General features: G+C 40.0%; 4 protein-coding genes across 5 annotated transcripts; 1 reads left to right on the forward strand and 3 right to left on the reverse strand.

Moving 5' to 3' along the window:
* Positions 1 to 2: 2 nt before the first annotated feature.
* LOC106355399 lies at positions 3 to 2,931 on the reverse strand. Its single transcript, XM_048766904.1, has 4 exons — positions 2,650 to 2,931; positions 1,460 to 2,395; positions 1,214 to 1,354; positions 3 to 677 (listed from the first exon to the last, which is right to left on the reverse strand). The coding sequence occupies exons 1-4, from the start codon at positions 2,929 to 2,931 to the stop codon at positions 3 to 5; spliced, it is 2,034 nt and encodes a 677-aa protein (XP_048622861.1).
* Positions 2,932 to 4,529: 1,598 nt separating this feature from the next.
* On the reverse strand, positions 4,530 to 6,868 carry LOC106358576 (telomere repeat-binding factor 4). 2 transcript variants are annotated; one of them, XM_013798396.3, is made up of 6 exons: positions 6,594 to 6,868; positions 5,850 to 6,076; positions 5,682 to 5,766; positions 5,265 to 5,372; positions 4,861 to 5,149; positions 4,530 to 4,765 (listed from the first exon to the last, which is right to left on the reverse strand). In XM_013798396.3, the coding sequence occupies exons 1-6, from the start codon at positions 6,741 to 6,743 to the stop codon at positions 4,734 to 4,736; spliced, it is 891 nt and encodes a 296-aa protein (XP_013653850.1). In that variant the 5' UTR covers positions 6,744 to 6,868; the 3' UTR covers positions 4,530 to 4,733. The 2 variants fall into 2 exon arrangements, with proteins under 2 accessions (XP_013653850.1, XP_013653851.1); XM_013798397.3 differs by having other exon boundaries at positions 5,286 to 5,372; positions 6,594 to 6,864.
* A 143-nt stretch (positions 6,869 to 7,011) lies between these two features.
* Positions 7,012 to 7,728, forward strand: LOC106358577 (mitochondrial import inner membrane translocase subunit TIM23-1-like). The gene has a single exon (XM_013798398.3). It carries the CDS (start codon positions 7,052 to 7,054, stop codon positions 7,607 to 7,609), a length of 558 nt encoding a protein of 185 aa, XP_013653852.2. The 5' UTR covers positions 7,012 to 7,051; the 3' UTR covers positions 7,610 to 7,728.
* Positions 7,729 to 8,027: 299 nt separating this feature from the next.
* Positions 8,028 to 12,146, reverse strand: LOC106358578 (U-box domain-containing protein 35-like). Its single transcript, XM_013798399.3, has 10 exons — positions 11,708 to 12,146; positions 11,517 to 11,614; positions 11,284 to 11,405; positions 10,981 to 11,196; positions 10,732 to 10,909; positions 10,594 to 10,653; positions 10,426 to 10,503; positions 9,315 to 10,077; positions 8,385 to 8,797; positions 8,028 to 8,300 (listed from the first exon to the last, which is right to left on the reverse strand). Exons 1-10 carry the CDS (start codon positions 11,862 to 11,864, stop codon positions 8,283 to 8,285), a joined length of 2,103 nt encoding a protein of 700 aa, XP_013653853.2. The 5' UTR covers positions 11,865 to 12,146; the 3' UTR covers positions 8,028 to 8,282.
* Between the last annotated feature and the right edge of the window lie 216 nt (positions 12,147 to 12,362).

A 12,362-nucleotide genomic window follows, 5' to 3' on the forward strand; every position in this document is an offset into this window, starting at 1 on the left:
GTTCATTTAGCCATCATTTGGTCTGTCACAACATTTCCTCCTTCAGCGAGGATATCTGCTGCCATCTTGATCCGTAAACCTTGAATATTTTGATCGTTTATCCCATCAAATGTTACACCAAGCGCTAGACACTCCACAAACTTCAACGAATACACCCCACAATCGCCAACATGGGTGTTTTGTGGAGTGTATCTTTTGCTCCTCCTTCTGAATGAGAACTTCTTCCTGCTAATGGGTCGAATATTGGCTGAAATATGTACACTCAACATAGCGGAAATCATGTGCGTCAGCGGTTTAAATGTATTCAGAATTCTCTGCTCACTTTCGAGTGTAACCTCTCCAAAGATTGGATCGTAGCAATCAATCTTCTCCTTCTTCAGATCCACGTGATACACAACCCAGTGATTTTTGCCGGTTTGAAGACATCCGTACAAGTGATCCACATCTTCATACCACTTCAAGTTTGTTCGACAATGATCGGGAATCGTACCATTTATCATATCTTCATAACCATTGCCTTTGAACATGAACATTGTGGGTTTCATCTTGAACTGAGCGTAATCGTGAATCAAAAATATTTGCCACCAAACGTCAACGAAGGCAATCCGCTTGGACCAGAATGGAGTGGGCTCTCGCATGGACCTTTTCATGAGGACGTTCATATATGCCACGACATGCTACATAAATAATATTAACAAGTCAGCCGTAATCAAATATATAACTCAGCCGTTATATAATAAAAGAATATATAACTCAGCCGTGATATAATAAAAGAATATATAACTCAGCCGTAAAAATTAGATAACACAGCCGTAATAAAATAAAATAATATATAACTCAGCCGTAATAAAGACTTATATTATCAAACACCCATCTATACTCATTCTCCGGCCACGGTCTCTCATGGATGAGTATGCTGTAGAAGTCACTCTCATGATCAGCTGTTAGTACTTCTTTTTTACCTGGTGCTGCTGGTGGTTTGGGTGGAATTGCCTTGATGTGTTGCATAAGTTTCTCCAATAGCGCCGGATCAACAGGTGCTCGAGGGGGCATATATTATTGATGAAGGAGTAACATTCTTCCTCATGCACGTCGTTCCATCATGTCCTACGTTCGGAAAAACTAATGATGAAGAAACTTCCGTCATTGACAACCCTTTTGGAGTTAACCGAACATTTTTCTCCCGGTAGTCCTTAATTATGGCAGATCTAACCACTTTAGAATTCTCGACATCAGACTCCGGCGAGAATTCGTTCTGTTCTGCAACAACTTCGTCAGTTATATCAGCCAATGAACTGTCCTCTACATCAGGTTGTACCTTGCATCTTGTTACACCGTCACGCGGTGGAGTCACCTTTTTGTACTTTGACCCAACCTGTTTTTGCTTCTTTAGCTCAGCCTCTTGTTTCTTCTTTAACTCAGCCTCTTTTTTCTTAGCTTCAGCCTCTTTTTTCTTAGCCTCAGCCTTCTTCTTCCTCTTAAACGCAACATATGCATGCGCTGCTTTTTTCTTCTCATCGGCTTCCTCACCCTTAACAATACACTTGCGCCTGCAGCCGCGTCCATAGGCTGGATCTTTAGCAGCCTTATCATCCTTAGTAGCCTTATCATCCTTAGTAGCATTTTCAGGAGAAACTACTATGAAATCAAGAGGCCGCATATCAGTAGCTTTATCGACACTACCAAACTCCTCATCCAAAGTCCTTTTCACCCCTGATTCCATTTCAAGCTCCTTGGCCAAATTCTTTTTCAGTCCAAACTCCTTACCAGGAGTCGCAGCTACTAACGCTGGACTATTGACAGACTTCTGATGCGTTCGAACAACCGGTGATGCCATCAATAAAGAGTTATCTGATAATGGTGGAGAGGGGTTATCATGGTTTTTGGGAATTTTTCCAATCCCCAGATCTTTCAGACGCTCCTCTAGTAAAACATTCACCATGTCATCAATGGTCTTTTGGTCCATCAATGGTCTGTTCCGGTCTAACTCGTAAGCTTCCAACCGTGAGTCAACCTGATCAAGTTTTCTGGAAATAATATCCATAGTACTCACAATGGTCGTTAGAGTCGCTTTGTTCTCCAACTCCAACTCTTTGCTACCTTCCTTCTCGCTAGAACCCTTTCCCGCTGCATCAGCTTCAGACTCATTATGTGTCTTAACTTTCTTCTGCTTCTTAGTGGGTGGCTCAACTTCTGACGAAACTCCACCCTTCATTCTCTTCTTCTCATTCCCCTTCCCCTTTGCATTCCCTTGCACTTCCCACAAACCTTTCACAAATCTACCTGAATGTATGTCTGTTATCAACCTAACGAGTTGTGGGTCGTCATCTTCACCCAGCCAAATAGGAAACATCTCTTCAGTTGAGTCCTTCAAAACCATTCTCCTCACATGCACCTGCAACACTAGGTTATAACAAAACTCAGCCTCCAAACTACCACAAAACTCAGCCATCAACTAAAATAATTCAGCCGTGATTTAACACATAACTCAGCCATCAACTAAAATAATTCAGCCGTAATTTAACACATAACTCAGCCATTAAGTAACTCTGAACTCAGCCATCAAATAAATTAAGTCAGCGTTAAACCTTACCTCGCCATGCTTTTCGATTTCGGCAGACAACAATTTATCAAAGCTTGCACGTGTACGCTTTCCACCCCATCGCAAAAGCGGAACGTCTTCGTTATTGACCACTCTCCAAAACTCTCACCGAAGCATGTGACGGATTCATAAGCCCAAATCAATAACGCGTCCTTCATGCCGCTTATTGTGTATGAACCTCCATACGGAGCCAACGTTTTAATAGAGTCACTTAGAACTTCATATGCAGTCCGACCCCATGGATACGACCTCATGGCTTCATCATCGAATACCCTTATTGCACTTTGAAAGGGTATCCTTGAATTGTGATGCAAACAATAGACTCCCATGGCTTAAAGAAGTAGCAGCCCCAACCACTTGCGCTTTTCAAAACTCCAAAGCGGACAGAACGCTAATGTTGCCTTCAGTTCATCTAACTTTGGTCCCATCCTAAGTGGCACCTTCAACTCCCCCCAAAACTCGTTGTATTGACCATGATCAAATTTTTTTGTTGACAATGGACCTGTGTTTAGCCCAGTGATCTCACCAAACTCGAGCAAGCTAAACCTGATAGCCTCATCAGCCACGAGACACCATATCTCCTTCTTTATAACTCGCAGCTGTCTACACAGTAGATAGTGCACGGTCCTACCAGACCACATGCTTTCGCGTTCAGCTAGCCTAGCAACTACTCCAATGGGAGAGTTCACAGGTTCTTCCCACACATCAAGTCTTATTGTTTCTCTAACGTGGGGGAAATGCCCTGGATGGAAATTGTGATTAATAACTTTACCATCTAGGTTAGAAGACCCTTCAGGGTAAATTCTTGGTGGGTAATCCCCTGATTTAACTTCAGCAGCATCCATCTGATCATATAACCCAACAATAAAATCAGCCACAACAAAACAGTAACTCAGCCGCATCATAAGAGTAACACAGTCATAACATAACATTAGGTCATTCACGACACAAATATAACTCAGCCATAACATAACCATAACTCAGCCGCAGCAAAACCCTAACTAGCCGCACCGAAACCCCCCAACAAAACAAAATCACAGCCGCAACACAACCCTATCTCAGTCGCAACAAAATATAAATCAGATGAAATATAATAGATAACTGACCCACAAACTTAACAAAACACAATATATAACGTCGCGATATCCTACCGGAAAAGACGAACTCGGAGACGGCGGCGAAGACGATTTCGTACAAACGAGTTCAGAATTCTGATTTCGGGCACGATGATAACAGAGAAAACAGAGTACAACGACAGAGAGCTATTTCGACGAAGAGGAAGTTAACACAGACAATGTCGATGACGGAGAGTGGGAGTATCCTCGCGGTTCCTTCTTCGACTGTTCTTCTTCGAGACGGCAAAACGATGTTCTTAGTTAGTTTTTTTTTTTAAACTTCGATTTATTATGTTGGAGAAGAGACAGTTTGGTTTCTATTGTGGTGGTGATGTGTAATTTAATTACTGATGTGGATTATATATTTAAAAGTAATTTCAATTTAAAAAAACTAACCAAAGACCCTTAGAGTCATTTACTATGGGTGTCCAAATATTCTAGTCATTTTAAAAAGATGTTTAACACTAGTAATAAAAACTTTTGTTATACATTCTAGTCATTTTCTCTTTCACTTTCTTAATAATTTGCACCTTTACCTGATTACTACATGATTACTACATGATTACTACATGGTTACCAATCAGACGATCAGTACTGTAGATACCACTATTTTATTCTTTTCTTACTGGGTGATCTTTATAGTTTTCTATGCTGTTATTTGCTCCCTTTTTTGTAACGTTAGCTTGTCATTTTTGGACTAAAATCTATCTACTTTGTGACCAATTGTACTGTTGTATGCTGCTTGTACCTGAAGTAGAGTTTCAAATATATTTTTCACTGCTGTTTCTCTCACTGATTCAGAGAATGTTCTGTGAATAAAAAAATATAAGCTACTTGAGTTAAAATCTTACACAACAGGAAAGAAAATTAAATGTTATTTTTGTAACAATTTGGTATAGCAAAAAGAAACAAGAGAATGCAACTTAATAGCCTATTGCTACTAGTATATATACCACAACATAGTGATGAACTCCAAAGCCTCAAACTCTATGCTTCTTCTTTTGTTCCGTCAAACCTCAATTCAAAGCCACAATCTTTCCCTCAGAACCTGCAAGAAAACAAATCTTGAAAATATCAGACACCAAAACGTCCTTGAGATTTATAGAGATGAAAGAACACTGAGAATAGGTGTTAGTTCATTACATTCTTTGTGCAACTCTTCTGCTAACAGTAGAATCAACTCAGCTTGTTCTGCCAGTTCTATCATCCTATCTCTGTCTTCTACAGCTGCATTGAGTAGCTCTAATTTTTCGTCTACCTCCACGAACTTAAACGCTGCGGTTCCTGCAGCGTGATCAACCTTCTCCTGCGAAACCGTGAGTCCTTGACTGTTCGCCTGCCGAGGTTTCACATTCACCTCTTTTGGTCTCGCTACAAGTGGCGTTCTCATCGCCATGAAGCTATGATTATTCATCTTGTAGAAGTTCTGCGTCTGTCGTGTGTATTGTCGCATTGTTGAAGAACCAAACACACAGAAAAGGCAAACAGAAATCAACACAGATGGAAAAAAAAAAGCTCTTGTTCAAAGCAAGGCTTTCAAGACTTACTCCTGATTTTAACTGGCTAACCTTTTCAAGTTTGCCCTGAGAAGCAAGCCTCCTCAATCTTGAACCGAGGATCCTTTTAAAGTTCGGTGGCACTTCATGTCCTTTTTGCTATACACATAACAGACCATTATCATGAGCTTGATCGTTACATCAGTACAGGATAGCTGCTAAGACAATAACAACGACTAACCTAACGGAGCTATGATAATCTTTTCTAAGATAATCATAGTGGAATGCAATAACTAGGATCAAACTATAACAACAAAGAACAGTTAAGTAGTTATATAATTCTTTTCTTAAGATGAGAATGAAGGATTGGTTTTAGCTACTTTTACAAATCAAAAGATTTCAACTACTTGAATCAACTAAATTCAGTGACAAATGCAGGATAAGGGGAACGGTAAAGATATGTCTAACCACGATAAAGTTGTAAATTGCAGTGACATCAGATCCATTAGCATCCGTCAACGATGAAAGAGCTTCGAATATCATCCCATCATACCTTAACAAAATATTAATTTACAGCAATTAAGAATCAACAAAGGATTAAGTGGTGGCTGAGAGAAAATAAATGAAAAACAAAACCTGGGAGCATTCTTTGCATCAACCATAAAGTTGCAACTGTCATCAATGCTCAAATCAGATCCACTACGAGGAAGGGGCGGAACTGGAGAATGGTTGGAACTAGGAGATGGAGTACTGGCAGCTGCAACTGCCGCCAGCTGAAAGGCAGCAGCTTTGATCTTTGGTGTCCGCACCTTATCCTTTGACCCTTGAATATCAGGGGCAACACTTAAATTACGCCATTTATCCTACAAAAATATGAAACATCTGACTTTTAAAACTCCCTCTCAAAGTTCAGACTCAACAAGGTCTGACGATTTGTTCTCCTCTCTGATTATCAGATATCAAAACAAATTCTATGACATAAGAGTCAACCTTCGTCATAATACTGCTATTATAGCGAGCCAACCAGCTCAATCTGGGGTAAGTTCAAGATCTTCTCTCAGGACAGCAGAAAGATTAATAACCAGGCAGCCAGCATAGACAACCAAAATATATAATCGGACACACTTTATGAATCTCAGACGCTACAGACGAAGCAGAGCAGACAATAAACTCAAATTAAGAAAACTAAGTTTTAATCTTTTCAACAGATACAACAAAGCCACTAAATTTCAATTCTCAGACCAAACATGAAGTAACATTTACAAATTTTCTATTACCGATGTCTCAAGAACTCGATGAATTAGGTTTTGCTATGTAAGAACACATATCAGCCAAAAAAAAAAAAAAAAGGTGATTGAGAAGAAGAAGAAAAGTGAAGACCTTTAAGTCAATATTGGAGCGATTAGAGAGCTGACCAGCAAACTCAGGATCTCGGAGAATATTCTTCCACTTTCCGGGACCATGCTTCCTAACACCTGCGAGCAACGCCTCCTCTTCCTCCTCCGTCCACTTAAGCTTCTGGTTTCCCATCGAATCAGCGACTCATCCGCCGCTCCTTCCTTTTTGTTCCCAGAATATTTTCCAAAAATCCAAACAAAATCGCGACTTTTACAAAACGGGGTCTTATGGTAAGCTTTCCAATTTAAGATGCGTATCGTATAAAGATCTGAAAACCACAGGTCCAAAAGAGGAAATAACTAAAAATGTAAAAGATTTTGGGTTTAAATGTTATAAATAAAACATCAGGGGGTCAAATTCGAATTAAACACAAAGTGTTAAAAACCCTACAAAAATTCATAAACCTGTCAGCTCTCACAGATCATAAACCCTTAAAAACAATGGCGACGACCGATCACACCTCCTCCGACGAAAGCTCGCGTCTCTACAACCCTTACCAAAACTTCGACGCTCCGATAAATTCTCAGTACCTCTACAAGCTCCCCACCTCCCCCGAGTACCTCTTCACCGAAGAGTCCCTCAAAAAGCGCCGATCTTGGGGAGAGAACCTCACCTTCTACTCGGGCACGGGCTACCTCGCCGGATCCCTAGCCGGAGCCGCTTCCGGGTTCTTCTCCGGCGTCAGGAGCTTCGAGTACGGAGACACGGCGAAGCTGAAGGTGAACAGGATCCTGAACTCGTCCGGCCACGCGGGACGCTCGCTGGGGTGTAGGATCGGGGTCGTGGGTTTGATCTACGCCGGGATCGAGAGCGGCGTCGTGGCGTATACGGATAGGGATGACGCGTGGACGAAGGTGGTGGCGGGTTTTGGAACTGGGGCTGTGTTTAGGGCGGCGCGTGGGGTGAGAGCTGCGGCTGTGGCGGGTGTACTCGGAGGGATGGCGTCTGGTGCGTTTGTGGCGGGGAAGAGGGTTTTGAAGCGTTATGCTTACATATGAGTGATAATAAAAATCATAGCTTTTGATTTTGTTTCTAGCCTAGTAGCTTTCTGAATTTTCATAACAACCTGCGAAAACTTCTTTTATATATTATTATACAATGACAAGGTTTGGTTTTTGTAGCTGGGACTTCGTTATGGTCTTGAAACGTGAGAGTATATCACACATTATCTTATCTGAATCCTAGTTGTATTCATCGTTTTACCTTGCTTGACTTTTGTCTTCAAGCTTTTGAACTTTTTGCTTTTGTCTCACTAGTGGTTTCTCGAATTGACATATTGCCTTGTCAGCTAACATTACCGTATAGCTCCATCAATTTTTTTTTTCTTTGTGCGCAACTGTTTACACCTTTGCAACTATCTTCTCAAATAATTTCCAATTTAAAGAAGTTTCTGCTCAATTTTTAGTATTCAGTTGCTCAATAAGATTTTTATGTGCTACAAGAGGAAATGTTCTTGCACAAAGGTGACTTGATTTTTGCAAGGACTAGGCAGCTCTTCTGTAATGAAAGTGTTTTTTTTTTTCATGAGACCAAAGAATAAAGTGTTTCATATACAATAGATAGGAACTTCGACACTATGAGAGATCAACAATGAACTTTTTGGTGGAGCACAATCAGAGATAGCCAACGTCGCTTCACTTTGATCTAAAGTCGAAGTTCCAATTGTTGGTGTCAGTATGCATCCTCTGTCTACATTGCAGAATAAAATGATTGAAATAAACACTCATGAATCAAATATTGGAGATCAGTTACTTCAGGTTCTAAGAAACCAACCTGAGAGGAAGAAGATATTGGGGAACGAGGAACAGAGTTGTGAGCACGTGACACAGAAGATGTCCTACCAGAGCTATGTACTTCATGATCCTCTGTTGCAAACTCTCTTAGCTTGCTCAGTGCAGGCAACAGAACGGTAGCAAGATCAGGTCTGTCCTTTTTCCTCAGCTCGCAGCACTGCAAAGCCAGTTGAGCTAGCACCAGCGTCTCTTCTTCAGGCCAGTCTGATATTCTGGGATCCAGAACTTCTTTGAGTCTATTTTTCTCGATCCCTTGCTCTACTCTATGGCTTAATCCCATTGCTGGCATCGCTGTTAGGATTTGGAGAAGCACCACGCCAAATGAGTACAAGTCTGACTTCACTCCAAGCATTCCCGTTTGCTGGTACTCAGGGTCAATGTAACAGAACGTACCTGTTTCAACAATTTGTTAAGGATATGCAAAGATTAGATTTGGTTGGTTTAAAGTAGGGCTGGGATTTTTAACCGAACATAACCCGCCGAACCGAACCAAAATTTCGGTTAGTTGGTGATAAGTTCAGTTAGATTCGGCAAGTTTATAAGAAAATCAGTTTTCGGATTGGCAAGCGGTTAGTTTGATTTTCCAAAAAAAAATGCTAACCAAATTTTGAACCGAACTAACTGAATTAACTAAAATTTTGAATCGAATTACCGAACTAACCAAAATTACATGTATTTAACTAACTTTACCCATATTTTTAACCAAAATATAATCGAAACTTTGGTTAGTTTTTTGGTAAAATTCTTTTAAAAAACGAACTACCTGGATACCGAACCAAACCGTTTTACGGTTCAATTTGGCAAGATTTTAGTCAAACAGAACTACCAGAAAAATGAACTACCCGAACCAAATTATCAGAACTACCCGAACCTAACAGGCCTAGTTTAAAGGTAGAATGAAAATACTAACCGGCTGCAGCAGTCATGTGGTAATGGGTGAAGCTATCAGCAACAGCAGGAGGTACCAACCGAGCCAAACCAACGTCACTGATTTTGCTAATCATATGCCCGTCTAGCAGAATGTTTGCCGGCTTCAGATCTCGATGCACCAGCGGCTCAGGTTTAGCCTGGTGAAGGAATAAAAGTCCCGTGGCAATCTCAGCAGCGATTCTGAACCGTGCCTTCCAAGACAACGGCGGAGTATCGTCTTTACAGAAGAGACGGTCTTCCAACGTCCCGTTCTCCATATACTCGTACACAAGGCATCCGTACTCGGGACAAGCACCGAGGAGGATCACCATGTTAGGGTGTCTCATGCAACTCAGAACCTCAACCTCTTGTTGGAACTGCTTGAGGCCTTGCGAGACGTCTGACTTCAAGATTTTGATGGCCACGGAAGTGTTTTCGAGAACGGCTTTGAACACGGGTCCGTAACCTCCTTCCCCGATCTTTAGAGCGTCTGAAAAGCCGTCGGTCGCGTCTTCGACGTCTTTGATGCTGTACCGTCTGTAGGATACGGTGTTGGACATGTTCTGTTCGTTGAACTTGGCTTGCATCTCCACAAGTCTTCTCTTCTGCTTCTCGATTTCCGCAAGACGATGTGCCGCTTCGTTTGCGTGGATGGCACTCTGTGTTTTCTGCTTATCCATCTCAGATAATTCCCTAAGCATCTCTCTTGCTACCTTTGTTCCCTCCAGCTTTTCGGATTCGGGGGCAACTTGATGATGAGGGGCCTACAAGCATTTCATACCGTGTATGGTATATTAGTCATAGTCACATACAGTAAAAATGTAGGGAATGTGACATTTTATTAATTTATAAAATTATTAATTTACAAAAGGTTTTTTTTTAGATTTTTCTATTTTAAAATATATTTTTATACAAAATAAGAAAATTATTAATTCTACAAAATTATTATCTTATTATTTTATCGATTTGTTTCATATTTTGAACCGGCTCAACCAAGAACATGAAGAATATATTAATTTATAGTGTATATTAATTTATCGAGTATTAATCTATAGATTTTTACTGTATCTGTAGAATGTTGTCGGTTGTCTACATGGAAGTAAGTATCTTACAGTGTCTCTCCCCATGGTTGCATTAAAATGTTGCAGTTCGAGTCTCAATCTTCTCACCTCTAGTTCAAGATTTTGATTCTGAGCATATTGAAGAACATTAGAACACAAACATCTCAGCACTTTACATTCTGAAAATACCAAGTCTACTTTTCTGAAACGTTCTTTTACCTCTTGTTCAGTGATGTTACCCCCAGATAGGCCTTCTTCGTCTCCATCGGTTATATCATACTACATATTTTGAAAGAAAATGTTAAGAAAACGTCAGGCAACTTTGGAGGCAGTAACGTGGTTGAGAATACTACTAACCATGGATGTGGAAGAGTGGGAGCTTCCTCCATAGGTGGATCGTCCTAGGATGCTGTAGAAACTCGCATTCGATTCAACACTGTGACGGTTGGAAGACAATTCATTGCTTAACTCTCCTGGAGAACTCATATTAAGACAAGGCTTGTAATGACGTGTAGGTGGTAATGCAGAAGATGACCTACAAGTATAGCAAAAAGCCAATGATTCATTCACCAGACAGAACAGGAAGAAAAATTTAAAGTTAATTACCTTCCAGATTCAGTGGAAGTGAAGCTTGTAGGGCCAGGATCAGACAAGATAGAGAGTAATGATTGTTGTTTTGAAGGCTGGGGATTGTGTTGAGGCGTCTGAGGCCTACTCGCTTGTCTGCTTGTTAAGAGTTTGTCTTTAGACACGATGTAGACAGAACATGTATCTGGAGTTGTTTTAAGTAGAGTCGTTGGCACATCTACGCTCTTAAACTTCCTGATTAAGACACCATTACATAGTGTTTAAAAGCAATTCATAGAATGAGATTAAAGGTCATGTTATATGAGAGAAGAGATTAGATACTTGAGGAAGGTGTTTCGTGCAGAGGCTCCAATGACTATATTTGCAATGAAGTTTTTGTTGATATAGTCAACAATTGCATTTGCGATGTCAATATCGTGAAGAAGCAACTCCGTTGCTCTAATCTGATTTAAAAAAAAAAAAAACATATAATATGAGCTCAGACTTATATATATATATATAAATGAAAATGTGATTGTTGTTATGGCAAAGAGAAGAGAGATTGAATCTCTGACCCCTTTTTTAGCACAGAATCCTCTAAAGGGAAGGAAGAACTTATGAGCCTCTTCTTGGTTGTCATGTGGTGCTTCTGTGTTCTCTCCTTCACCAATTCCTGTTTTTTAACAAAAAAAACTTTTCATCAGATTCATGATGATGGGGATGATGATAATGATGATGATGATGATGATGAGGAGGAGGACATTACTCAATTTGGTTTGAACATGGAGGAGGATACAGTTTGGTGAATCGCCCACGATATGATCAAGGGCCCACTTCAAGGCGTGTTGGCTGTTTTTATCCTTGTCAATGGCTACGGCGGTAATCGCTTTGCTGTCTTTTCCTTTTACTCTTCTTCCAGCCATCCTATTTTTTTAATAATATCTGAAACTTGTGTGTCAAGAAAACATGACGTACATTCTGAGAGAGAGATAATGAAATGAGAAAGAGATTAAGAAGACAGGAGACGAAACAGACTTGGAACTGTTTTGTTTGTTGAATTTTCTTTTGAAGCTTTTAATGGGGGTTTGCAGTTTACTAAATCTAGAAATTTTCATAACAGCTTAACAGATTAAAATGAACAGAGAAGAAGAAAAAAAGAAATTAGTTGAAGACTTATCGTATTTTTGGAATATTCTCTCTCAAAATCTTGTAAATCTTAAAAGTCTTTTATATATGTAAAATTAAATATTTTTGAGAAAATATTAGCGAAGACTTGACTTTAAGAGGAAAGGACACCCGGCATCTCTCTATTGAACTGATGAAAAGTTTAATTAATTTTATAATTGATTGGAGCAACGTGTTAATATCAAAGTCGTTGTCACATAAAACAATTTAAATTAATGTTGTTAATCTTTTTAGTT

Source organism: Brassica napus, chromosome C8, assembly GCF_020379485.1.
Source record: "Brassica napus cultivar Da-Ae chromosome C8, Da-Ae, whole genome shotgun sequence".
NCBI lineage: Eukaryota > Viridiplantae > Streptophyta > Magnoliopsida > Brassicales > Brassicaceae > Brassica > Brassica napus.